The sequence below is a fragment of the Muntiacus reevesi genome, chromosome 18 (assembly GCF_963930625.1).
Source record: "Muntiacus reevesi chromosome 18, mMunRee1.1, whole genome shotgun sequence".
NCBI lineage: Eukaryota > Metazoa > Chordata > Mammalia > Artiodactyla > Cervidae > Muntiacus > Muntiacus reevesi.
This window is the reverse complement of record NC_089266.1, coordinates 7,593,521-7,614,776: the sequence shown is the minus strand read 5'-3', so window position 1 is coordinate 7,614,776 and position 21,256 is coordinate 7,593,521. Positions and strand designations below refer to the sequence as shown.

Genomic DNA, 21,256 nt, shown 5'->3' with positions numbered 1-21,256 from the left:
CACATGGTCACATGCAGAGCGGGTGGCCGAGGGCAGCTGTGTCCCCGGCCCTGCTCCACACCCGTGGGGGGCTGCCCCGCAGCAACCCCGTGAAGACACGAGGGCCCAGGAGTAGGGTGGGCCAGCCAGCCCGGCGGGGGCCTTCCCAGGTGGCCCCGCACTTTGGGTCTGAACATCCAGACCTGCAGGCCTGACTGACAGCAAGGCCCAGGCTGCCGAGAGGGAAGGAACGCGCCCGCTCACGTGTGCTGGAGGGGTCTGGAGGTTGGGGGGGAGGGGAGGGGCTCGAGCAGGAACCCAAGCCTGGGGCTTGCCTCCCAGCTCCTGCATTCAGGCAGACGGGCTCCGCACCCACCTGGCCACCTGCGTGGGAGAGCCTGAGGAAGGGCCCCACCAGGCCAGCAACTGCCATCACCGCTTCATCCTAGCGCCAGGAGGCCAAGAGGAAGGCGGGAAGGGAAAGCAGCCAGTCCCCTTGGGGGCCCACTTGGGCCTCTGGCTCCGAGGGCTGCGACTGACCTCTGGGACGGGGCCACACGACACGCACGTGGGGACAGGATGCCCCAAAGGAGCTTGGGGGCAGGAAGAGCAGAGACGGTGGAAAGATGCCTTGGGGGGCGGGGAGGGCCCAGGTTGAATCATGGGGCCCCCATCGGGCCCCCCGAGGCAGGCAGGCAGCCCCCCCCCCGACCCCACCAACTGCAAAGACAGGGGCCCCAGGGCTGAGGCTCAGCCTCTGGTGGCCAAGGGCCAGGAGAGGGTCACCGTGACCTAGCCAGGACCTGTTCTCCTCCCACCCGATCCGACCTATCAGCCCCCTTGTCAGAACACCCGACCCCGCCGCATGGCCATGGGGCTGGTCCCCCGACTGCAGCACAGCCAAGGGCCCGCCACCCCTCTGCCCAAGGAGCGCGCTCTCCGTCAAGGCAAATAAGTCAAGTCAAGGCAAATAAAGGCACCGCAAACCAGGGAAGTTAGAAAAGTCTCTTTTACGTTTTAAATTAAAATTTCACCCTGGTGAGATGATTTGATTTGGGAACTCCATCCAAAAGCCAGCCCTCCACTCTGCTGTCTGCGGCCGGGCACACAGTGGGAGAGGTAGGGTGGCCCTGGGGCTGGGGGCCAGCTCGCAAGTCCTACACGAGCCCTGCACAGCTGGCCGGGGGTGGGGAGCGGCCCCCACACCTTCAGCCACCCAGCACCACCGGGAGTCCCTCCCACAGGGTGGGAAGGCAGAGGTCCTTCGCCTGATTCCAGAAGGTGTGACCTTTGAAAGGAGGCAGGGAGCAGACACCACGTGACTGCAGAGTCACGCCACCTGGCTCCCAAGCACCTGCCCTGGGACAGGGGTGGAGGAAGGGGTGCGGCCCCCTGGGTGGCTTCTCTGGCCCTTCCCCGCTAACCCAACACCCCGTCGGCCAGCCCTGTTCTCACATACATTAGTTATTTTTATATATTTGTATATATATTATAGTTATATATTAAAAAGAGGAAAAAAACAAAAAAACTTGCCTGAAGAGAAACTCCTGAAGGATCCAAGTGGCTCAGGAAGTTTACTGTCCCCCCACCCACAAAAATTCTCTTATATAAAATCTTCCAGTGCGATCTTCAGGAAACCCCCGCATGCCCAGCCTCCCCCCGCCCCTGGACGGCCCCCCAGCTCCAGCCCAGCGCCCGGCGGCATCCAGTCTCATCTCTGGCCGTCCATCGCCGCCATGGCTTTCTGCTGCGTGCTCCCCTGCTGTGCTCCGGGGGGCCACGTGGGCTGTGGGTGGTGGAGGTGGTGGAAGCTGTGGGCCGTGGGGGAGGAGGGTGGGATCCAGGCGGCCTGGTGGCTGGGCGGGGACGAGGCCCAGAAGGGGCTGAAGTTTGCAGGGGGTGAGCAGGCCACGGCGGTCATGGGGCTGTTGCTGCTCTGCAGGCCCTCAGAGGCACGAAGCTTTGAGAACATGGCCAGCGCGTCAGGGAAGTTGGGCGGTGTGGCAGGTGTGTTGCTGGGGGTACACATCTGCTGGGAAAGAACACAGGGGTCTCAAGGGCTGCCCAAGTGGGCCCCCCTCCCCGATCCCCAAGCCACAGTCTGAGGTCCTACAGAGCCTGCCTTCCCGTGGGGCTCACCCAGGCCTGACTCTCTTTTATTTTCCATTGTTCAGTACAAAAGAGGTTTCCACAGCACAAAAGCATCCCTTGTACCGAACCGATAAAAACCAAAAACAAAGGGACGGGCTCCTACAATTTTTGTCAAAACCAGAGTGTTTCTTTTTATTTGGCTGTGCTGGGTCTTAGTTGCAGCAGGTGAGATCTAGTTCCCTGACCAGGGATCGAACCTAAGCCCCCTGCATTGGAAACACAGAGTCTTAGCTACTGGATCACCAGGCAAGTCCCCAGAGAGTGTTTCTTGATGCTTGGGAATGACATCCCAGTGTCAAAAGCAAATGGTTAATTCCAGCCAGGAGCTAGGGTGTCAGATTAAAGCCGGGACAAGGGAGGAAACCCAGGACACCACTGCTGAGTGCCTCAGCCTGGGTGAAAACCCAGCTGGCTCCTCAATAACCCGCCCGCAGCTGTCCTGGAGTTGTCAAGTCAAGGGAAGACAGCCAGATCCGGGGTCTCCCTCCAAAGCCAGCCCAGGAGAAGCTGTGCCCGCTCGGCGCTCCAGTCCGTTCCCCGGCAGCAGCGCTGGTCGGCGGGCCTCCAGGCCTCTGCCTCATCACCTCACTTCTTAAGGTGCCAGATCTGATTATTCTCTCTCTGTTAGAGGTGAGGAAACCAAGCCCCAAAGCTCAAATCACTTGACCAAAAACACAGCACTGCAGGGACTTCCCTGGTGGGCCAGTGGTTAAGAATCCGCCTTCCACTACAGGGGACGCAGGTTCAATCCCTGGTCGGGAAACTAAGATTGCACAAGCCACGGGGCAACTAAACCCGCCTGCCTGCACTAAGACCCGATGCAGCCAAATACTTAAAGCACACCACTGCGGGGCGCAAGCTGAGAAGCCGGAACCTGGGGGACTCCCAGGTCTGCAGACCCAGGCCCTACTCATCTGCAATCAGTGAATCTAGTGCGACTTCATGCCCCGGCTCCCAGAGGACAAAAACCAGGGATGTCGGTTTCCGGCGCCCCCGTGACTTGCTGCCAGGGTCTCGGCGAGTCCACTCAGCCCCTCTCAGCCCTCTTCTCGAGGGTAGCTGCAAACATGCCAACCTCTGCTGTCTTCTGCCACAACCCTGAGCAGGGACTCCAGCCAGGAAGGGCAGGGGTCGGGCTGGTGTGCCGTAACTGCCAGCCTCCTTGCAAACGTTAGGTAAGGCAGCCCCCACACCCCGCCCCTGCCATATGGGGAGCACAGAGGTGCCATCCAGGAGCACCTCGCGGGGGCCCAGGGAGGAGGCAGCAGAGAACACGGCCTGCACAGAGCCTGTTGTGACCCCATGGCCACTTCTCCCTTTCCCAGGAAGCCATGGGAGCCCTTCTTTGAATTTCTCCTAATTTTAGCAACACCGGCCCCTCCCCCAGGCACAGGGCGCAGGGAGCAAGATTTGCGGACTCTTCACCTTGCAGACGGAGCTTACACAGCTCTACAGTTAAAAACTCCAGTCCCCAAATGGGGACAGGCCCACGGCGGGGTGGGCAACCCTCTCTGATTAACTGGGCTGAGTCCCCCATCAGCAGCTGGGGCTCCAACCCGTGTCCTCTCAGGGGAGGCCACAGGACCCAGGGCAGCAGGCCTGGCCCCACCCAGACCACTTCCCTCCTCCCTTCACTATTCCTCCACCACCGCTCCCCCCCCTTCCAGGGCTGACTTCTCGGCAGCAGGAAACAATGAATGGGGGGTGGGGGCAGAAGCCAATTGCATCACAACATCGTGACCGACTTCCCCAGCTCACCAAGCCAGCGATCTGGAGCAGGCCTGTGCCCGTCTGCCTGTGTGAGCTCAGGCAGTCTCCTTAACCTCTCTGGAGCTGCTCTTGGCTTCTATAAAGCCAGGGGTTTGGACCAAGTCCTGTCAAAGTCCAGCTCTGCTTCTAACAGCTACGGAGAGCGCTTCCCAGCTCCCAAGCACACCCGGCCTCCACTGCACCCTCTGAATGTCCCACTGTTTCCCATCCAGTGCTTTTCTCCTCTTCCTGGCCCTTCCCAGTCTAACCCAGGAGCCCATCCCCCTCTTATCTGGGAAGATGCCTCCAACTGTTTATGTCCAGTAATCTACAGGACAACTATTTATCGGTTACTCATGGCCTGGGGCACTTCTGGTATTTTTATGTAACACTTTCCTTTGATTTATTATCTCTTAAAAAAATGACCAGCTCCAAGAATGAAGGGATAGTGTTCTCAGGTGCTGGTTACGTATTCAATACAGGGTACACTCGTGGGGGACAACAATCCAACAATCGTACTATCTGTTACAAAACCGGCAACAGCCCTCGAGGGAAGCTTCAAAAGGATTACAAACTCTGGGGATTTGCAGGGAAAGAGCAACAGAACCTAAAAGAATCTTCAGTCCCGGCTCTCGAAGGTGAGCCTCTCTGTTGAAGGCAGCACAGAGCCGCTGAGCCAGAAGCCTGGGCCTTTTGAAACGACCAGTTGATAGAACAAACCTCGAGGGCCCCTTTGAGAGGACTCGGAGGCAGGACATGCCCAGGCTCACATGGCAGCTTCCCCTCAGTCAGGTGCGGGTGGAGGCCCCCCTGGAGATGAACCCCTCTTGGTTTTACCAAGAGCCTGGCCTCAACTGCCACAGTCCTGCAGCCAGCATAATTCTCATCATATTCCAATGCGGTTTTGTTTTTTGATTTATACACAACAAGGGCCATTCCAAAAGAAAAGCTGGTTTAAGGGGTCAAAACAGACCCCCCACCACCACTGGTCCTTTTTAACGAGATGAATGCATGGCATCAACAAGACACAGCAGAGGAACCCACAGCAGCTTCTCCAGGCAAAGCGGAGGGCTCTCCCACTCTGAGAAGGGAGCCGGGGGCCAGGACACTGAGGGTGAGAAATGGCAAAAAACACACTTCAGAAGCCACAACAGATCTGAAGGAGTGTGTTTACGATCCCTATCGTGGGGCCCTCCTCCCCCAGCAGGGCAAACCGGTAACTAGAGGGGGAAAAACCTCTAAAGCGAAGGGATGTCCTGAGCCCAGTGGAGAGAGCAGGATACCTTACGGCCAGGAGGGCAAAGGCGCAGGCCTGGGGCCAGCTTGGAAAAGAGAAGAAAGCAAATCCAGGCCTGAACCACTTCTGTTTCCTGCGCTTTATATGTCTTCACCTACAGAGATTAAACGCATTCTTGGCTTATCTAGTCAGAAACCTGTAAGTCTTCCAGGCGGCTCAGGGTTAGGTCTTTTTCCATGAACACGAAAAAGTGGACATAACTACCTGGGAAGAGCCCAGCTCCCAGGCCGGGGTGGATTTATCCCTTTCCTGTTCCTCGTAGAGCTGGGCTGTTTGGATGGGGCGGGGAAGGGGGGTGGAGGCGGCGGCTGCCACTCAACAGCAAGAAGTAGCGCTCCATAAACAGACACCTTCAGGTGCCAGTCCTCTGGGGGGGCCTTCACTCCCGCCCTCCGTTTCCCCCTCCCCCGATGTCTAGTTATCCTCCGAGCCCCCTCCCCATAACCTGCCTCCTGGCTGCTCCTCCGGCCGCCCTCCTAGCCCCTGGCCTAGGAAGATCGCGGGGCACAAGGCCTCAGGTCGAGGCACAGGGGCCCCGGAGGCCTGACCGCAAAGTTGGGCGAGCCGGCCGGCCCCGGGAGCCGCTCTTTCCTGGAAGACATTTTGGCTCTTTGTTTACAACGCGGCGCGGCGCTCCCCGGCAACATGGCTGTCACCGCCGGCGCCTGACAGCGGCCCCCGGCCCGCGCGCTCTGCCGCCCCGGCGCGCTGCATCCCCGGCCGCCCCGGGTGCGCCGCGGCCGCCGCGAGGCCGGCCCTCCTGCCCGCCGCGCCCGGCCACACTTACCATCTGGTGGTGGTGGTGGCCGTTGGGAATGTTGGTTTCTTGGAAAAACGTGCTCAGGGCGGTCTGCGGACAAACACAGCGGCAGGGTGGCGGTTAACGGGAGCCGAAGGCTGGAAGCCCACCGGCCCCACCGGCCGGGACCCTCCGCGGTGTCCGTGGCGCTGCGCTCCCGGGCCTCCGGGTCCGAACCTTCGGCCCGCCGGCACGCGTCGCTAGGAGGGGGCGTCCCCCAGGCCACACGACGGTCCCAGGCGGTGGGGCCCCGCGTCCCACCGGGGCGCGGATCGCCGGACCGGGCGATATAAATAGAGTTTCCCTGCCCCCTCCCCCTCCGCGGCGCGCGGCTGGGCGCTCCGGCCTGCACCCCGACCCCAGGGCCGGCGGCCAGCGAGCGGGGCCGCCCGGGAGCGCTGGCTCTCGGCCCGCACGCACCTCAAATTGCCAGTGGGCCGCCTGCAGCAGCTGCTTCGCCTGGTCGGCCGCGCAGCCCGCTGCCAGCACGAACTGGTTGATCATGACCTGGTGCCGCAGCTCATCCATGTTCACCGACATGGCTCCGGCCGGCGCGCACTCCCGGACTCGGCGGCCGAGGGAGGCCGGCTGCCCTCCGCTCCCGCTCGCCGCCGCCGCCCGCGGCCTCCGGACCCTCGGCCGCCGCGCCGCCCGCCTGGCGAGTGTTGTTGTCCGGCTCGCGCTGCCGGCCGACACCACAAACAACAGCGCGGGGCGGGGCAGCGTGTCCCAACGTTCGGGGGCCGAGAGCCGCCGCCGCTGATTGGCCCGCTCCGCTCGGCCGGCACCCGGCTCCCGTGCGGACGTTCGATTCGAATCCTGCGGCCTGCGGGCCCGCACTGTTTCTCTTTTTGCCTGGCCGCGCCCATTGGCGGACGTCGGCGCCGTGGGGCTCCCGGGCATTGGCCAGACGCTGTGTTTTGGCTCGTCCGGGCTCCTGATTGGCCCCGATCCGGCGTTTGGGGCGGAGCCGCGCCATCTGATTGGTCTCCCGTGAGTCTGTTTGAACTCAACTTGAAAACCTTGAGTGCCAGCTGATTGGCTGAGGCTCCTCTATTTGCTGTTGTAGTTTTGGGGGGTGGTGCGGCCAAGTTCATTCATTACTTCATTGAAACTGAACATGCTCAGCTGGAAAAGCAAGACAGAGTGGCTTTGACTCACTTCCTCTGAAAGATGTGGTCATCTCGAGAAACACAGTGATCAAAATAGGAAACAGAGTCTTTGCAGCTACTCAAGTCTCAAAACTGTTTATTTTTTTAAACTTTCAAGCCGCTCTGCTTTTTTTTTTTTTTTTTTGGCTTTTTATTGAAGTGTAATGTAATCTCTTCATGCCTCCTTCCAGTCCAACCCACCCCAAAAACCCAACAGCCTTTCCCTACGTTTTTAGGCCAAAAAAATTGGCTTTTTGAAGATGTAAAATAATGTTCAGTTCAGTTCAGTTGCTCAGTCATGTCCGACTCTTTACGACCCCATGAATCACAGCACGCCAGGCCTCCCTGTCCATCACCAACTCCTGGAGTTTACTCAAACTCATGTCCATCGAGTCAGTGATGCCATCCAGCCATCTCATCCTCTGTCGTCCTCTTCTCCTCCTGCCCCCAATCCCTCCCAGCATCAGGGTCTTTTCCAATAAGTCAACTCTTCGCATGAGGTGGCCAAAGTATTGGAGTTTCAGCTTCAGCATTAGTCCTTCCAATGTTAATGTACATTAAATATAATCTCAAGGAGAAAATGAGACTTTCTCAGACACTAATATGAAAACTAAAAACAACAAAAAGATGTTCTTTCATAAATTGATTGACCTAACTGAAACTTTAATTTGTTTCTATACAGGTACTGGCTCTCCACTCTAGACATTTAAAAACAAAGTTTATTTGTATACACTGAACTTCCATCTTCTGAATTGGATTTAACCTTCAAGTTCTGTGCTTGGGAATTGTCAGGATGGGAAAAGAACTAGGAGTTTAAGCAGACTGAAGACGGGCTAGAGAGTTTAGAAAGGTAAACATTGCTAGGAATTCACTATGAGAATTTCTGTTTCTGAAAAACTTTGTAAGCTCTGGATCTAAAATACCAATCAAAGAGTACATTATGATTAATAAAGAGTCTTCAGAACAGGAGGCTAAAAGAAAGGAAGCCATGATTCTATTTTGACTTTGCCTGAAGTGGATTTAACTCTCCATCTAAGAAAACCTAACCATATTTTTTTTTTAAAAAGAATATAAATAAGGAAAAAGTTACACCCAATGTTTATGTACTGATCAAAAACAGCCTCAGGCATTATAATGAGTTTGTCCCATTTAGTTAGTCCCTTTGTTTGTTTGTTTTGAAGGAGTAGGAGTCAGCTTTCTGCCTGCCCAGACCCATTTCTGTTGCCGTAATTGTACTTAGCTACCTCCAGGTTTGCATGGGCTGAGACCTGGAGTGTGGCTGAAGAGTCAAGTACAGCTTGCAGCCCTTCCCTTCCAGTAATTGCAAGGTGAAAACAAAAGTGAGCAGCCAGAAGTTGCCATTTGCCAAGGAGCCTGGGCCACAAGCAGCCTCAGAACAAGGAAGTACTGTCATTTCGGGGCTCCAGTTTTCACAAGTACATACAGGTGTCCAGCATGCCAGGGCCATGAGTAGTAGGATCGAACTGGGCAGAGGCATTTCAGACTTCAGGAACCCTTACGTCTGTTTGTTTTGACTACGCCTTGCAGCATGTGGGATCTTAGTTCCCCAACCAGGGATCAAACCTGTGCCCCTTGTAGTGGAAACACGGAGTCTTACCCACTGGACCACCAGGGAAGTTCCAGGAGCCCTTTTGTTTTGTTTTGTTTAGTAGCTAAGTTGTGTCTGACTCTCTGTGACCCCATGGACTGGAGCCCTGTAGGTTCTTCTGTCCATGGGATTTTCCAGGCTAGAATACTAGAGTGGGTTGCCTTTTCCAGGAAGAGAGAGGTCCTGAAAACACCAAAATTGCCAAAGCAATTTTTTTGGGGTATCAATGTGGTCTGTTCTGAAGCTTTCTTTAATGTTTACCATTTGCAGGGCACAGCTATAGACACCCAGCAGAGGCATGGAAGACCAGGCCCCCAAGCCATTCTGGTTATCTGCTGTGGGCATAAAGTCAACTTGGGAAGAGAAAGCAACAGAATTCTGCCTCGGATTTGTAGCTGTGAGTAGTGGAAATGCTTAATCAATACTTTGACTTCTGAGAATCTGTTTGGCAATGAATAGGAGTAGGGCTTCCCCTTCTCAGGCTGGGAAACAGGAGTGCCCCCCTCCTGGGAGCACAGGGAAAATGAATGAGGTCATATTTGTAGAGGGCTTTGAGCTGTTGGGATGAAAGCAGCTCCCCAAGTGCAAGGTGTTATTAAGTGAAGGTATTATTTTCATCTGAGAGGACAATGTGCAGCAGGCAAAACAGAGCAATAAAAGCATGCCCATTAATAACGAATAAAGCACAGTAGTAGTCTTGGAAGGAACAAAATCCTTGTTACATCAGTGGTCTAGGCTACAGAAAGAGCCATGCTACAATAACTGAGAGAAACAGCCTTAGCCAGTATTTCCTCGGGGGCCGTGGAGGTGGGGCAGGAGGTCCAGATAACAAGGATGTTGGGAATGCAAGTCATTGAGTTGGTGGAGAGACAGGCAACAATAAATATCTGGATCATCACAACGGCTGCAATTAACCAAGCATTTCTGGCGAGCCAGCTATCTTTTGAAGAGCTTATTGTTGTTGAAGTCGCTCAGTGGTGTCCGACTCTTTGTGACCCAGTGGACTAGCCCACCATATTCCTCAATCCATGGGATTTCCTAGGCAAGAATGGTGGGGTAAGTTGCTATTTCCTTCTCCAGGAGATCTTCCTGACCCAGGGATCAAACCCAAGTCTCCTGAGTTGGCAGGCAGATTCTTTACCAAGGAAGTCTTTCGAAGAGTTTACTGTCTGTTAACTCGTTTCAATCCACGACAATCCAGAATTCCATTTCACAAGCAAGGCAATTAAGGCACAGAAGAGGGGAGGAGCTTACCTAAGGTCACAGTAGTAAGTACTGGAGTGAAGCATTGGCCTGTGTATTTCCAGAACCTGTGGTTAACCGTTACACCACACTGCCTTCCTTAATGCTATAGAGTCACCTCAGTGGGGCTCACAAAGAGCCATCAAGGGCACTGGGACTGGCACAGCGGTTGCTTGGAAAAGGAATGAGCCCCAGATGAGGAAAAGCAGGCATCTGCTCTCTTGGGCAGTCATGGGGGAGGGGTGGAGAACTGACATTCCCAGTCCATCTCTGATGTCCATTCCATTCCTGTTTCTTTCTTCTTCCTTTCAAATTCTTGTTCTCTGACCCAAACAGATCCTACAAAACTGAGAGAAGGACTTCCTTGGTGGTCCAATGGTTAAAACTCTACACTTCCAATGCAGTGGGGTGCGGGTTTGACCCCTGGTCAGAGAACTGAGATCCCACATGCTGTGTGGAACAGCCAAAAAATTAAAAAACAGAACAACGGAGAGGACTCTTGGTATGCAAGACCCACCATATGCAGTCTTCTTGCTGAATTATTGTACAACTCTGAACATCTTCTCTGGTTTGAAACTTCCAATAGGCTTTGAGGCTCAAAGAGGGTGAGGAACTTATTCAAAATCACTGCTTGATTTATGGCAGCACTAGGATTAGATCTCTCCTTTTCTTCCATTCCCTCCATCTTTCCTTCCTTCTCTCCCTCCTCAAATTCTTATTTCTTGTTTCCCTACTGTTGCTTCCAGATACCAAGACAACAGGACGAGGTGGCCGGGAGAAGCAGAAAGATGCTGAGAGGAGAAGAATCATGGGAGAGGATGTAGTGTCAGGTAAGGAGGTCGAATGCAGACAAAGTTCGAGGGGCAGCTGGGTTAGGCTGGAGGTTAGGCATGCCTCTCCTTTTATGGATTTCTAATGCAATTGCCAACTCTTGCTTGTTTAATACAACCTATTTTTTTTTTTTCTGTTGCGGTGGGTTTCAGTTGCAGTTTCGGGCTTCTCTCTAGCTGCAGCCCGTGGGCTCTGGAGCACTCAGTAGTTGCAACACAGGGGCTCAGTAGCCCTGTGACATGTGGGGTCTTATTTCTCTGACCAGGGATCGAACCCGAGTCCCCTGCATTGCAAGGCTATTTCTACTATACAATGGTATAGTAAAGGTATAGTATAGTAAGTATAGTAAAGGTAAACTTGGCCACTTTTTTTCCTAGTCTTTTTCCTTAAAGAAAGGGCTTCCCTAATGGCTCAGACGGCAAAGAATCTGCCTGCAATGCAGGAGACCCAGGTTTGATCCCTGGGTCAAGAAGAGCTCCTGGAGAAGGAAATGGCAACCCACTCCAGTATTCTTGCCTGGAGAATTCTATGGACAGAGGAGTCCATGGAGTCGAAAAGAGTTGGACACAACTGAGCGACTAACTTTCCTTAAAGGAGATGCGGGCTTGATGCAGTAGCACGTCTACTCCAGGCAAATCCCAGTCCTCTGTGATCATTGAGATTTATGTCTGTTGAGAATGTTCTCTGAACCCAGCTCTGTGCTATTCTTTATTTGGATTACCTTTTTTAATACAACAACCCGGTGAGGTGGGGACTGTGCTTATCCCCAATTAACAAAGAAGAAAAGTGGGGTCAGAGAGGTAATAAGTGACCAAGTCACCAGTTAACTCTGGGTGGAGCTGAGGTCTGAACCCAGGTCCACGTGTTTGCTCCCAGAGCTCATGCTCTTCAATATCACAGGCTCCTTTCTAGCTCTGTCCACCCGCTGGAATCCACCTTCAGTGACACAAAAACTGGTCTGTATTGTTGGAAGTAGTGGGAAGGTCAAAGCCAGAACTCAGGGATGAGTTCATACTGGTTTATACCAGATTACGTTTTCACTGGATGTCACCTGTCCTCAAGGGACAAAGGTCGTACCACTCCCAGCAGAGGTAATGGCATTTCCCAAAAGCAGCGCTGGTGGCCTGTAATCTGTGTCCTGTACCTGCCAGCCCCGTGATAAGCCGGCCCCACCTCTCCTTGCCAGGTGTGTCTCATGGTAGGTAGGTCTCTGGCAACCCTTTCAAAGGGACAACATCAGAGGTGGGCCTTGGCCAGAGGGCAGGAGACAGCCTTCTTAGGAAGGTCTCCCTTCTCTAGGGTCCTCAATTGTCCTCTTAGATTCAGGCGCCAGCCTCTTTCTATGGGACAGAAATCGATGAGCCTGGCACTGGGCCTCTCTAGCCCCACCCATGCTTCCAAAACAGAGGAGGAGGCTGGTTGTTATGACCGACACTGACCTTAAGGTTTGAGACAGCCTTCCAACCTGGCACACCTTTTTTTTTTTTTTTTTTTTTTGAGAACTATATCATGCACTAAGTTTGTGTATAACCTATGCACAGTTTGAAGCATAATGAACAATAACCCACGTACCCAGCACAGAACTCAAGACTACTACCTCTGAAAGCCGTGACTCTCCTCAAATGCATATTCCTTTCCTCCCCAGACACATAGTCCTCAAATTTGCATTAAGCATTCCCTTGTTTGCTTATTTTTTGTCATTTAATCCTATGTGTATGCATTTCCAGACAAAGGTGATTATGAGTCTAAGAGATTGATTCCGGTGCACCAATGACTCACCCTTCCCCCGGCCCAGTCCCTCTCTCCCCTAACTCCGCTGGGTGAGCTCAGCGGAGCCCCCGAGCGATAAGAATCCCTGGGTCTTTTTCGTGACCTCAGACAGAGAGGCTGATCCAAACTAGCAACCATAGGAAACAGTCCAAGAAAGTTCCTTGGAGGAGGGAAATCTAAGATGGGAAGGATTTGGGTAGATAGAAAGGAGAATGAAGGGAATTTTTTTTTTTTTTGGCTGCACTGGGTCTTGGTTGCTGTGTGAGGGCTTTCTCTATTTGCAGTGAATATCGGGGTACTCCCTAGTTGCAGGGCTCTAGGCATGAGGGTTTCAGTAGTTGTAGCCCACCGGCCCAGTTGCCCCTTGGCATGTGAAATCTTCCCAGACCAGGGATCGGACCCCATGTCCACCGCGCCAGCAGTGGATTCTTAACCACTGGACCACCAGGGAAGTCCAGAAAGGGACTTGAAGAGTTGCCTTGAAAGCAAGTTCATAGCAAGACCCATTGGAGCTTCTGTTGGGAAGCCCCAGCTTCTGCTGGGAAGTGGAGGGGGTAATGTTAAGCTTGGAGAGGCAAGGGTTGGAGTGGACCTGTGCTGGGCAGCGGGGGAGAAGGGGGCTAAAGTATCACTTCCTTTATCCATGAAAAATGGTACATCCTTCCTCAAGTTGCTGCCAAGACTCTTCAAATTAGGTTAGGCTAAGCTATGCTGGGGTAACTACAATCCTTACTTGTTACCCATGTGAAGTTCACTGTGGTTTGGTGACTTTCAAGAAAAACTGACCTTTGGGCGGTGATGTAACGATCCAGCCTATGGGAGCTTCCACTGTCTTATAAACTACAGCCCTCAGGCTGCCTCCTGTTTTTGTAAATAAAGTTTTATTGGGACACAGCTACACTTATTTGCTTGTGATTCATCTATGAGTACTTTTGAACTATAGCAGTTGCCGTATGAACAACAAAGCCTACAACATTTCCTGTCTGACCCTGTGCGCCAGCCAGAACTTGGCAATGAGAGCGCTGGAGGGTTGAGCGCTGGCAGGTAAGCACTTTAGCGCAGAAGTAATACACCTCTGCTCATGGTTCATTGTCTGGAAAAATCACATGGCTACTCCTAACTTCCAGGGAGCAGCAAAGTCGACCCACCACACACCCAGAAGTAGAGAAGGAGGGACTGGTAAACATCAACAGTATCTAAATGACCTCTGGTGAGGCCCTTCCACATGTACCAGGCTGTCAGGCAGTGAGGATGTACTTATTCTCCCTTGCTTATCTGTAAATCTCAGAGTCATAGAGGGAATATAAATGGACCAGGGCTCAGCAAAATGGAGAGAAATATTGGAGAGATCTGGAGTTTCCAATGAGATGCTACTTGAGGTTGCAGAAATTTTCAGAAACACAGGAAGCCAGGGTACATTGAGGGAGGAGAAAAAAAAAGGGAAAGCAAGTCCTGGAGGGGAAGTGTTTGTTTAAAACAAAGTCCTTGGTTGGTTTTGTTTGGTGGTAACAGGTACCTTCCTCCTTTGGGAACACAGGGCACCTTGGGCAGATGATGGACATTTGCTATTTCCTGACCCAAGAGCCCACGCCACATAGATCACTCTCTGGACCAAGCAGGGTGCTGTTAATGAACACAGGGCAGCTTTCCACATAAAGAGGAAGGAAGTTTCTACTGAGAAGGAGAACTCTGGGTTGTACACAACAGAGTTGGGAAACTACCAGAAGTCGCCTTTGTCACCAGCAATACCCATGTCCATCAAGCCCTGGACCTTGAGAGCAGCCAGAGGAAATCCTATGCCTGTCCTTGGGGAGCTGCCAGACCAGAGCCGTCCTACTGACCGGGCTGTGCTCAGAGCCCAGTCATCGAGCAGGATTGTGCAAGGAGTCAGGATTTCTGTCCAGACCTGAAGGCCCTTAAAGAGCACAGGCTTCACCAAAGTGTCTATAGGAGAGAAGTTTAGGCCAAGAAAGACCTTCCATAGGAGGGGTATCAAAGGGCTTGCTGAAAATGGTCCTAATTCAGATAAGGAGAAGAGGTAGAAGGAAGTGGGATGAGGAAGGTAGGTTAAACTTACAGGGACTTCCCTGGTGGTCCAGTGGCTAAGCCTCTGTGCTCTCAATGCAGGCAGAACTGGTTCAGTCCCTGGTCAGGGAACGATCCGACATGCTGTGACTAAAGATCCCACATGCCGCACCTATGACCCGGCACAGCCAAATCAATCAATAAATCTTAAAAAACACCTTGGAGAGGCAAAGTGAAGGTGAGGTGGAGAGCAGTCCCCATGTGTTGCCCCTTTTCACTGGTGGCCCTACAGAGAGAAGGACTCGGCTGGCTCAGGGACCAGCAGGCCTGGCAAAGGGACAGGTTTGCCTCGTGGAGGCTGGCAGGACCAGTAATCTGCGGGGAAGACCTGGGGCTTCAGGCTCAGGTGAACCTCAGACAGGTTCCTGCTCCCTACACCTGGTTGAGTGAGTTTCAGCTTCCTCATCTGGGAAATGGGAACAATAACCATACTTATCGCTTCAGGGTTGTTTTGAAGATTAAATGAGATAATGCACTCAAAAGTGCTCAGATGGAGTCACTGTGCAAAATCGATTATTCTTTGTAAGTATTTAGCAAGTCATTTATTGAAAGATTCACATACAGAAAACGGGCTTCCCAGGTGGCTCAGTAGTATAAAATCTGCCTGCCCATGTAGGAGAAGCAAGAGATTCAGGTTCAATCCTTGAGTCTGGAAGATACCTTTGAGTAGGAAATGGCAACCCACTCCAGTATTCTTGCCTAGAAAATTCCACGGATAGAGGAGCCTGGCGGGCTACAGTTCATGGGGTCGCAGAGTCAGACATAGCTGAGCATGGACGCACATATGGGAAACAATGCACCCGGTCCTTCTGAGGGAGTCAAAGAAATCTAAGACTGGGGGTGTGCTGGCAAACTGGCTCTGGGGTGTGGGGGAAGCCCTGGTTTGCAGTTTTTGGTGATTTCTGTGGTTTAAATAGTTCCATCATGGCCAATTTCAAGCTACTGACAGTTTAGCAACTGGCTGGCAAAATTCCAAATAATCCTCCCTAGAGAGCAGGCCCCCAACCCAATGGGCTTCCTCTGTAGTTAGCAGATGACACACCAGTGAAAAGTTAACAGTAGTGGCTGACAGATACACAGCCCAGTCCATAGATGGCCGATCTAGAAGGCCTTTGAGGGCCCTGTTTTCAGGGTACAAGCAGGATTTACTGAGATGCAGAGGGAGAAAAGGGCTCAGGGGTAAAATATCCATCTTGCGTAAGGTAATAGGGAGCCACTGAAGGTACACGGGCAAGAGTATATGATGATGATGGCTACATATCAGTAAAGTTAAGCTGGGCGTGATTTTTAAATGGATGAGAAGAGAGAGGATTGAGAGGCAAGAAAACCAGAGTGGAAGCTAATGAAATCGCTAGATCTCTCTTCATGCACAGATTGCATCTTGGACTAGGAAAGATAACAGTACACAACGAAGCAATATAATAAACATACACTTCGTGGAGCATAATAGCGATCTGAGGCTTCCAGCAGTTTACCCTGAGAACCATAGTGGTAAGTAGCATCTCTGTTTATTGCTCTGTCAGACTCAACACACAATCTTTGAAGAACCCCTGATGAAATAGTAGGTGTCGCTCAAATGAATAAGCTATTAGCTCAGGAGTAAATGTGTCTTGTAAATGAAGTCATGCTTCCCAGGTCGCTCGGTGGTAAAGAAGCCACCTGCCAATGAAGGAGATGTGAGTTCAATCCTAAGTTGAGAAGATCCCCTGGAGAAGGAAATGGCAACCCACTCCAGTATTCTTACCTGGGAAGCTCCATGGACAGAAGAGCCTGGTGGGTTACAATTCAGGGCACTGCAAAGAGTCAGACATGACTGAGCATACACACACACACACGCACACACACACACACACACAAAGTCACGGAACTGGTTGGTGATCAAACTTTAGCGAAGAGCTGACTCATTGGAAAAGACCCTAATGCTGGGAAGGATTGAGGGCCCAAGGAGAAGGGGGTGACAGAGGATGAGATGGTTGTATGGTATCACCGATTCAATGGACATGAGTTTGAGCAAACTCCAGGAGATAGCGAAGAACAGGGAAGCCTGGTGTGCTGCAGTTCATGAGGTCGCAAGGAGTCAGACATGACTTAGCAACTGAATAGGAGCAACAGATTTTAGCAGGGAAGCACCTTGAATGTGTAAGTGACACTTTTAACCTATTTACTTAGAATGTGATCTAACCCTCAGGGGTGATCCTCAACTCTCTTTTCTCATCTGCCCTTTGGTTTCCATGCCTGGGAGAAGATGAATGACCCATCTGACCTCAGCTCCAATTTCAGGAGGATAGAGTCAGGGTGTAGGACGACTACAGCTCCCTGCTTGAGCTTGAGCTCAGTACTGGGTAACTTCTGTGGGAGGGTGGTATACCGTGTGTTGAGACGGGCATCCCAACAGGTGAACATGTATTCACATTGATTTGTCCTCTTCTACTGGCACTAGAAGTCAACCTACCCTGTAAATAAAGACACCAAACCAGCAATTCAGGTTTCCCACAGTGAGGCCCGGAGCACAGAGCCTGGGATCTCTGGGTTCTGAGCCAGGCAGCCACTGGTCTGACCTTGGGCAAGTCCCTCGGCTTCCCCAGGCTACAGCTACGTCCAACCTGTCAGGTGAAGGGCCCTGGATTACATATTCTTCCGGCTTCTTCTAGACTTGACACTCCAGCCAGCACTCGGTATTGTCAAGAAACCCCAGGAGAAGGAAAAGAATTTGTTCTCAGTTTCTCCCTTTGATTTTTTAAGTAACCACAGTTGAGCATAGAGGTGTGGAGGCTGTCAGCACGCTGCCTCTTCCACATTCTGGTTTCTCTGGCTAGCAGGAGACAGATGCTGGGCTTTTTGCCTGCCTAGAGTGTTTCCCCCGGAGAAGGCAGAGCAGGCAGAGGATCCAAAGTGAGCTGAAACATTAGTGGCACCTCCTTTAGCACAGATTTCATCACATAGCATCTGCAGCCCCAGATGGGGCTGAGCTCAAAACCAAAAGAGGGACAGGGAAGTGAAGGCAGAAGCGAATGTACCGAAACGAGCTTAAGGTCTCTGGTGTTTGACAGAAACAATCTGGGACTAAACTAAAGCAAAATAGAAGGAACTCTCCTGATTTCTTTAACTGCGTGCTTGAATGGGATTAATGTCCCAGGTCTCTCCTTTTTCCAAATGCCAGAGGCCCCGGGGAAGCAGGGCTGGAGGCAGGGTGAGGCGCCTTGCAGGGCACTGAGTGCCAACTTCAAGGTCACACCCCAGGCACCTCACTCTCCCCACCCAAGCCACACCGGGCAAGTGTAAACATTGTCTTTCATTTCGATCTTAACTTGAAAAGTAGATTAAGAAGCTACAAACCCAACTGGAGTCTAAACAGTTGCCCTTTGTTAGAGGCACGCAGCTGAGCAGGAAATTAACAATGAGGAATTCACACTTGGCAAGACGCAAAAATATGAAAGGCCGATGGCTGATTTCCTAGTGGGAAACGTTATTTTCCTCAACAGAGAGCTTTCGGTTGTCGGAGGAACAGCTTGCTGGGTCCCAAAACATTTAGGATCAGGCCCCTGTGTCCGCATCAGCCTGGCGTGCCCACCTGGAGCAGGATGTGAAATTCTCTGCTTGTGGTTTTGGCTTGAATTCACTGAAGCCAAGGGCCAAGGACTGAGAGAGAGAGACGAGGGGTTATGCGTTGTGATTGGGCCCCTTGTTTGTTGGTTTGGTTTTGAATCTGGCTGCTCTAGAACTTCGTTTCAGCACACAGGATCTTCGATCTTCATTGTGGCACAGGTTGGGAGGGCTGATCTTTGCTTTAGTTGTTGCATGAGAACACTTTAGTTGTGGCATGTGAAATCTTAGCTCCCTGACCATGGAACCCGAGCCCCCTGCATTGGGAGCATGAACTCTTAGCCACTGGACCACCAGGGAAGTCCCTGGGGCCCGTGTTTTGGATACTCAGGATAGCCAGAGTTCTAACTTTGCTGTCGCGCAGCCCAGGCAGAAGGGTAAGGCAAACAGGCAAGAAGGAGCCTGTCGTATCTCCTTCAGGTCCCTGAGGCACGTCCCCCAACACCCCAGCTCTGTTGCCTTGGGAACTCTGTGCTACCATTAGGATAGCATCTATCAGCTCTTCACCTGCAAGTTCTCTCTCTCCCTCCTGATACGGGCATCTGTGTGAATCTTTGAAATGAGCAGATGTGTCACGAAAGGTGGAAAATGCACGACGGAGCTGAAACCAGGACAGCCAAAATGAACAAAATTAAAGGCTCAAGGGGACTAGCTGACCTAGAAATTACTCATCCCTCTGTTCCCCTCCCCGCAGGCTTCTCCTTTCTCCCTTAGACCCAAGGTGGAGAAGGGCTAGGACCTGATACAAATATGTGGGCTTAAAAAAATAAAGGCTTGTTACCTCCCTGCCTTCCTTGGATGATTAGAGGAAACCCCTGAGACCCTTAAGCGCTGGCTTCTCTCCTAGGGTTCTCCCAAGGGCGGCATCTACCTTGGCTTGGAAATGGTTAGAATGCCTTGAGGCTATTTACACAAAGGATGTGTGGTATTTGCATGTAATTTCCCTATGCGATCTGCACCATCTCTCCCCAGACCATTTGTTCAAGTTAAAAGTATTTTTATGACTCTCTTGATGGCTCTCACTTCTGGATTTTTCCTCTTGTCTGTGCCATCTTTTCCCTCAGGGCCTCTCCTTGGCCCACATCTCTGGCAAGGGGAGTCCGGAGGCACCAAGGAAGGACCTGGGAGGAATGCAGTGACGGCTCTTTCAAGGGTTTGCTTATCTCCTCTGCGCCCTGAGCACCGGGGGAGGTTCTTTTTTCCAAAAACGGTAACACTGTGTGATGGCATTGTAGACCGTGGGACTCTAACCCAATTCACAGAAAATCTCTTTGATCTGGAATTTTTTCCGAACTACCTGCATCCCTTTCTCTTCTGCCTCCTGACCCTAGTCAGCCTGTTACCATTATCACTTCTTCTTTTTTAAGTCTTAACTCTTTTTTTTTTTTTTTTTTTTCGGTTCTGCTGGGTCTTGGTTGCTTCAAGCGCGCTTTCTCTGATGGCGGTGAGCAGGGGCTACTCTCTAGCTGAGATGCTTGGGTTTCTCATTGCAGTGGCTTCTCTTATTGTGGAACACAGGTTCTAGGTGTACAGGTTTCAGTAGCTGTGGCATATAGGCTCAGTCTTTGTGGCATGGGGGTGGACTTAGTTGCTCTGGGATCTGCCCGGACTAGGGATCAAACCCACGTCCGCTGCATTGGCAGGTGGATTCTTATTCACTGTACCACCAGGGAAGTCCCGATCACTTCTTTTTTTAAACTGAGTCTTGATTCACTAATGGCTTCTTTGTAATAGCCAGTAAGGATTGGAGGAAGAACAAAGTTTACAGGCTTGGGGAGTGTTATCCAAGATAGGGAACAGGGCTTTCCTGGTGGCTCAGTGGTTAAAAAAAAAAAAAAAAAAAAAAAAATCTGCCTGCCAATGCAGGAGACACGGTTTCCATCCCTGATCCAGGAAGATCCCACATGCCTCAGAGCATCTAAGCCCGTGTACCAATTATTCAGCCTGTGCTCTAGAGCCGGGGACCTGCAACTCCTGAGCCCACGCGCTCTAATGAAGTCCACGTGCCCTGAAGCCTGTGCTCCACCGCAAGAGAAGCCTCTGCACCCTGAGAGCCCATGCACTGCAACGAGAGAGGAGCCCCTGCTTGCCGCAACTGGAAAAAAGCCCTATGCAGCAACGAAGACCCAGCACAGCCAAAAATAAATAAGTAAAAATAAAATTATATTTATAAATAAAAAGATAGGGAACAAACCCACTTCCCAAGATCAGAGGTTGAGATGGGAGAAGAACAGATCGTTGCAAAGAACAGGAACAGAGCTGCCTGATTGAGCTACATCCTGCCTGATTCTGGCTGCAGATGTGGGTAAATCCGCTCGGGGATGGTGCCCCCTTTACCAATGGCCAAGGGCAGGAAGGACAAAGGCTTCTTTGATAATAAGATTATAAAGCATTTTACTCTGTGATGTGCTGAAGGCCTTCTGCTTTGAGGTCATTCTGATTCTTCGTGACTTGTATTTTATCTTTACCCAGTAATTACAAGGTAGGCCCTGTGTGTGAAAAGGGTAGCTGGTAGTCATTGGTTCCCTTCCAAAGATAACGCTGAAAGCCTTCTGATGGTGAGGGTCAAGGGTTGGAGGGAGGGCTCTGAACTCTGCCACGGAGCCCTGGTGCTTGGGAGAAGCTTCCATCTGCTGGCCTGGGCCAGGGGCTTGCCTGCTCTTCAGCATCAGTCAAAAAAAAAAAAAGACAAGTATGTGTTCCTGCCATCCCGGGGACCTTGAAGACAACCAAGGCAATTGGGTGACGGTATCTTTGTCACCAGGTCTGCATCTGAGAAGAGGACAATTAAAAGTACAAAAGAGGAAACTTCCTGGCAGTTCAGTGGTTGGGAATCCGCCTTCCAGTGTTGGGGGACGCAGGGTTCGATCTCTCGTCAGAGAACTAGGATCCCACGTGCCCACCAGTCAATTAAGCCCCCTCTAGGCAACTGCTGAGCCTGTGCACAGCACAGATTCCAGGCAGCCAAGTAAATAAATAAATGAATAAAA

At 51.9% G+C, this 21,256-nt stretch overlaps 1 protein-coding gene across 2 annotated transcripts; it reads right to left on the bottom strand.

The window, feature by feature from the left end:
• Positions 1-970: 970 nt before the first annotated feature.
• On the bottom strand, positions 971-6,800 carry UBALD2 (UBA like domain containing 2). 2 transcript variants are annotated; one of them, XM_065910220.1, is made up of 3 exons: positions 6,396-6,800; positions 5,964-6,026; positions 971-2,011 (listed from the first exon to the last, which is right to left on the bottom strand). In XM_065910220.1, the coding sequence occupies exons 1-3, from the start codon at positions 6,513-6,515 to the stop codon at positions 1,691-1,693; spliced, it is 504 nt and encodes a 167-aa protein (XP_065766292.1). In that variant the 5' UTR covers positions 6,516-6,800; the 3' UTR covers positions 971-1,690. The 2 variants fall into 2 exon arrangements, with proteins under 2 accessions (XP_065766292.1, XP_065766294.1); XM_065910222.1 differs by having other exon boundaries at positions 971-2,008; positions 6,396-6,797.
• Between the last annotated feature and the right edge of the window lie 14,456 nt (positions 6,801-21,256).

Excerpts from the sequence above, each read along its gene's own strand:
- UBALD2 (XM_065910220.1), bottom strand. The coding sequence starts at position 6,515 with ATGTCGGTGAACATGGATGAGCTGCGGCACCAGGTCATGATCAACCAG. Across the intron at positions 6,027-6,395 it reads CGGCCCACTGGCAATTTGAG|ACCGCCCTGAGCACGTTTTT; the intron begins GTGCGTGCGGGC and ends GTTTGTCCGCAG. Across the intron at positions 2,012-5,963 it reads GCCACCACCACCACCAGATG|CAGATGTGTACCCCCAGCAA; the intron begins GTAAGTGTGGCC and ends GTTCTTTCCCAG.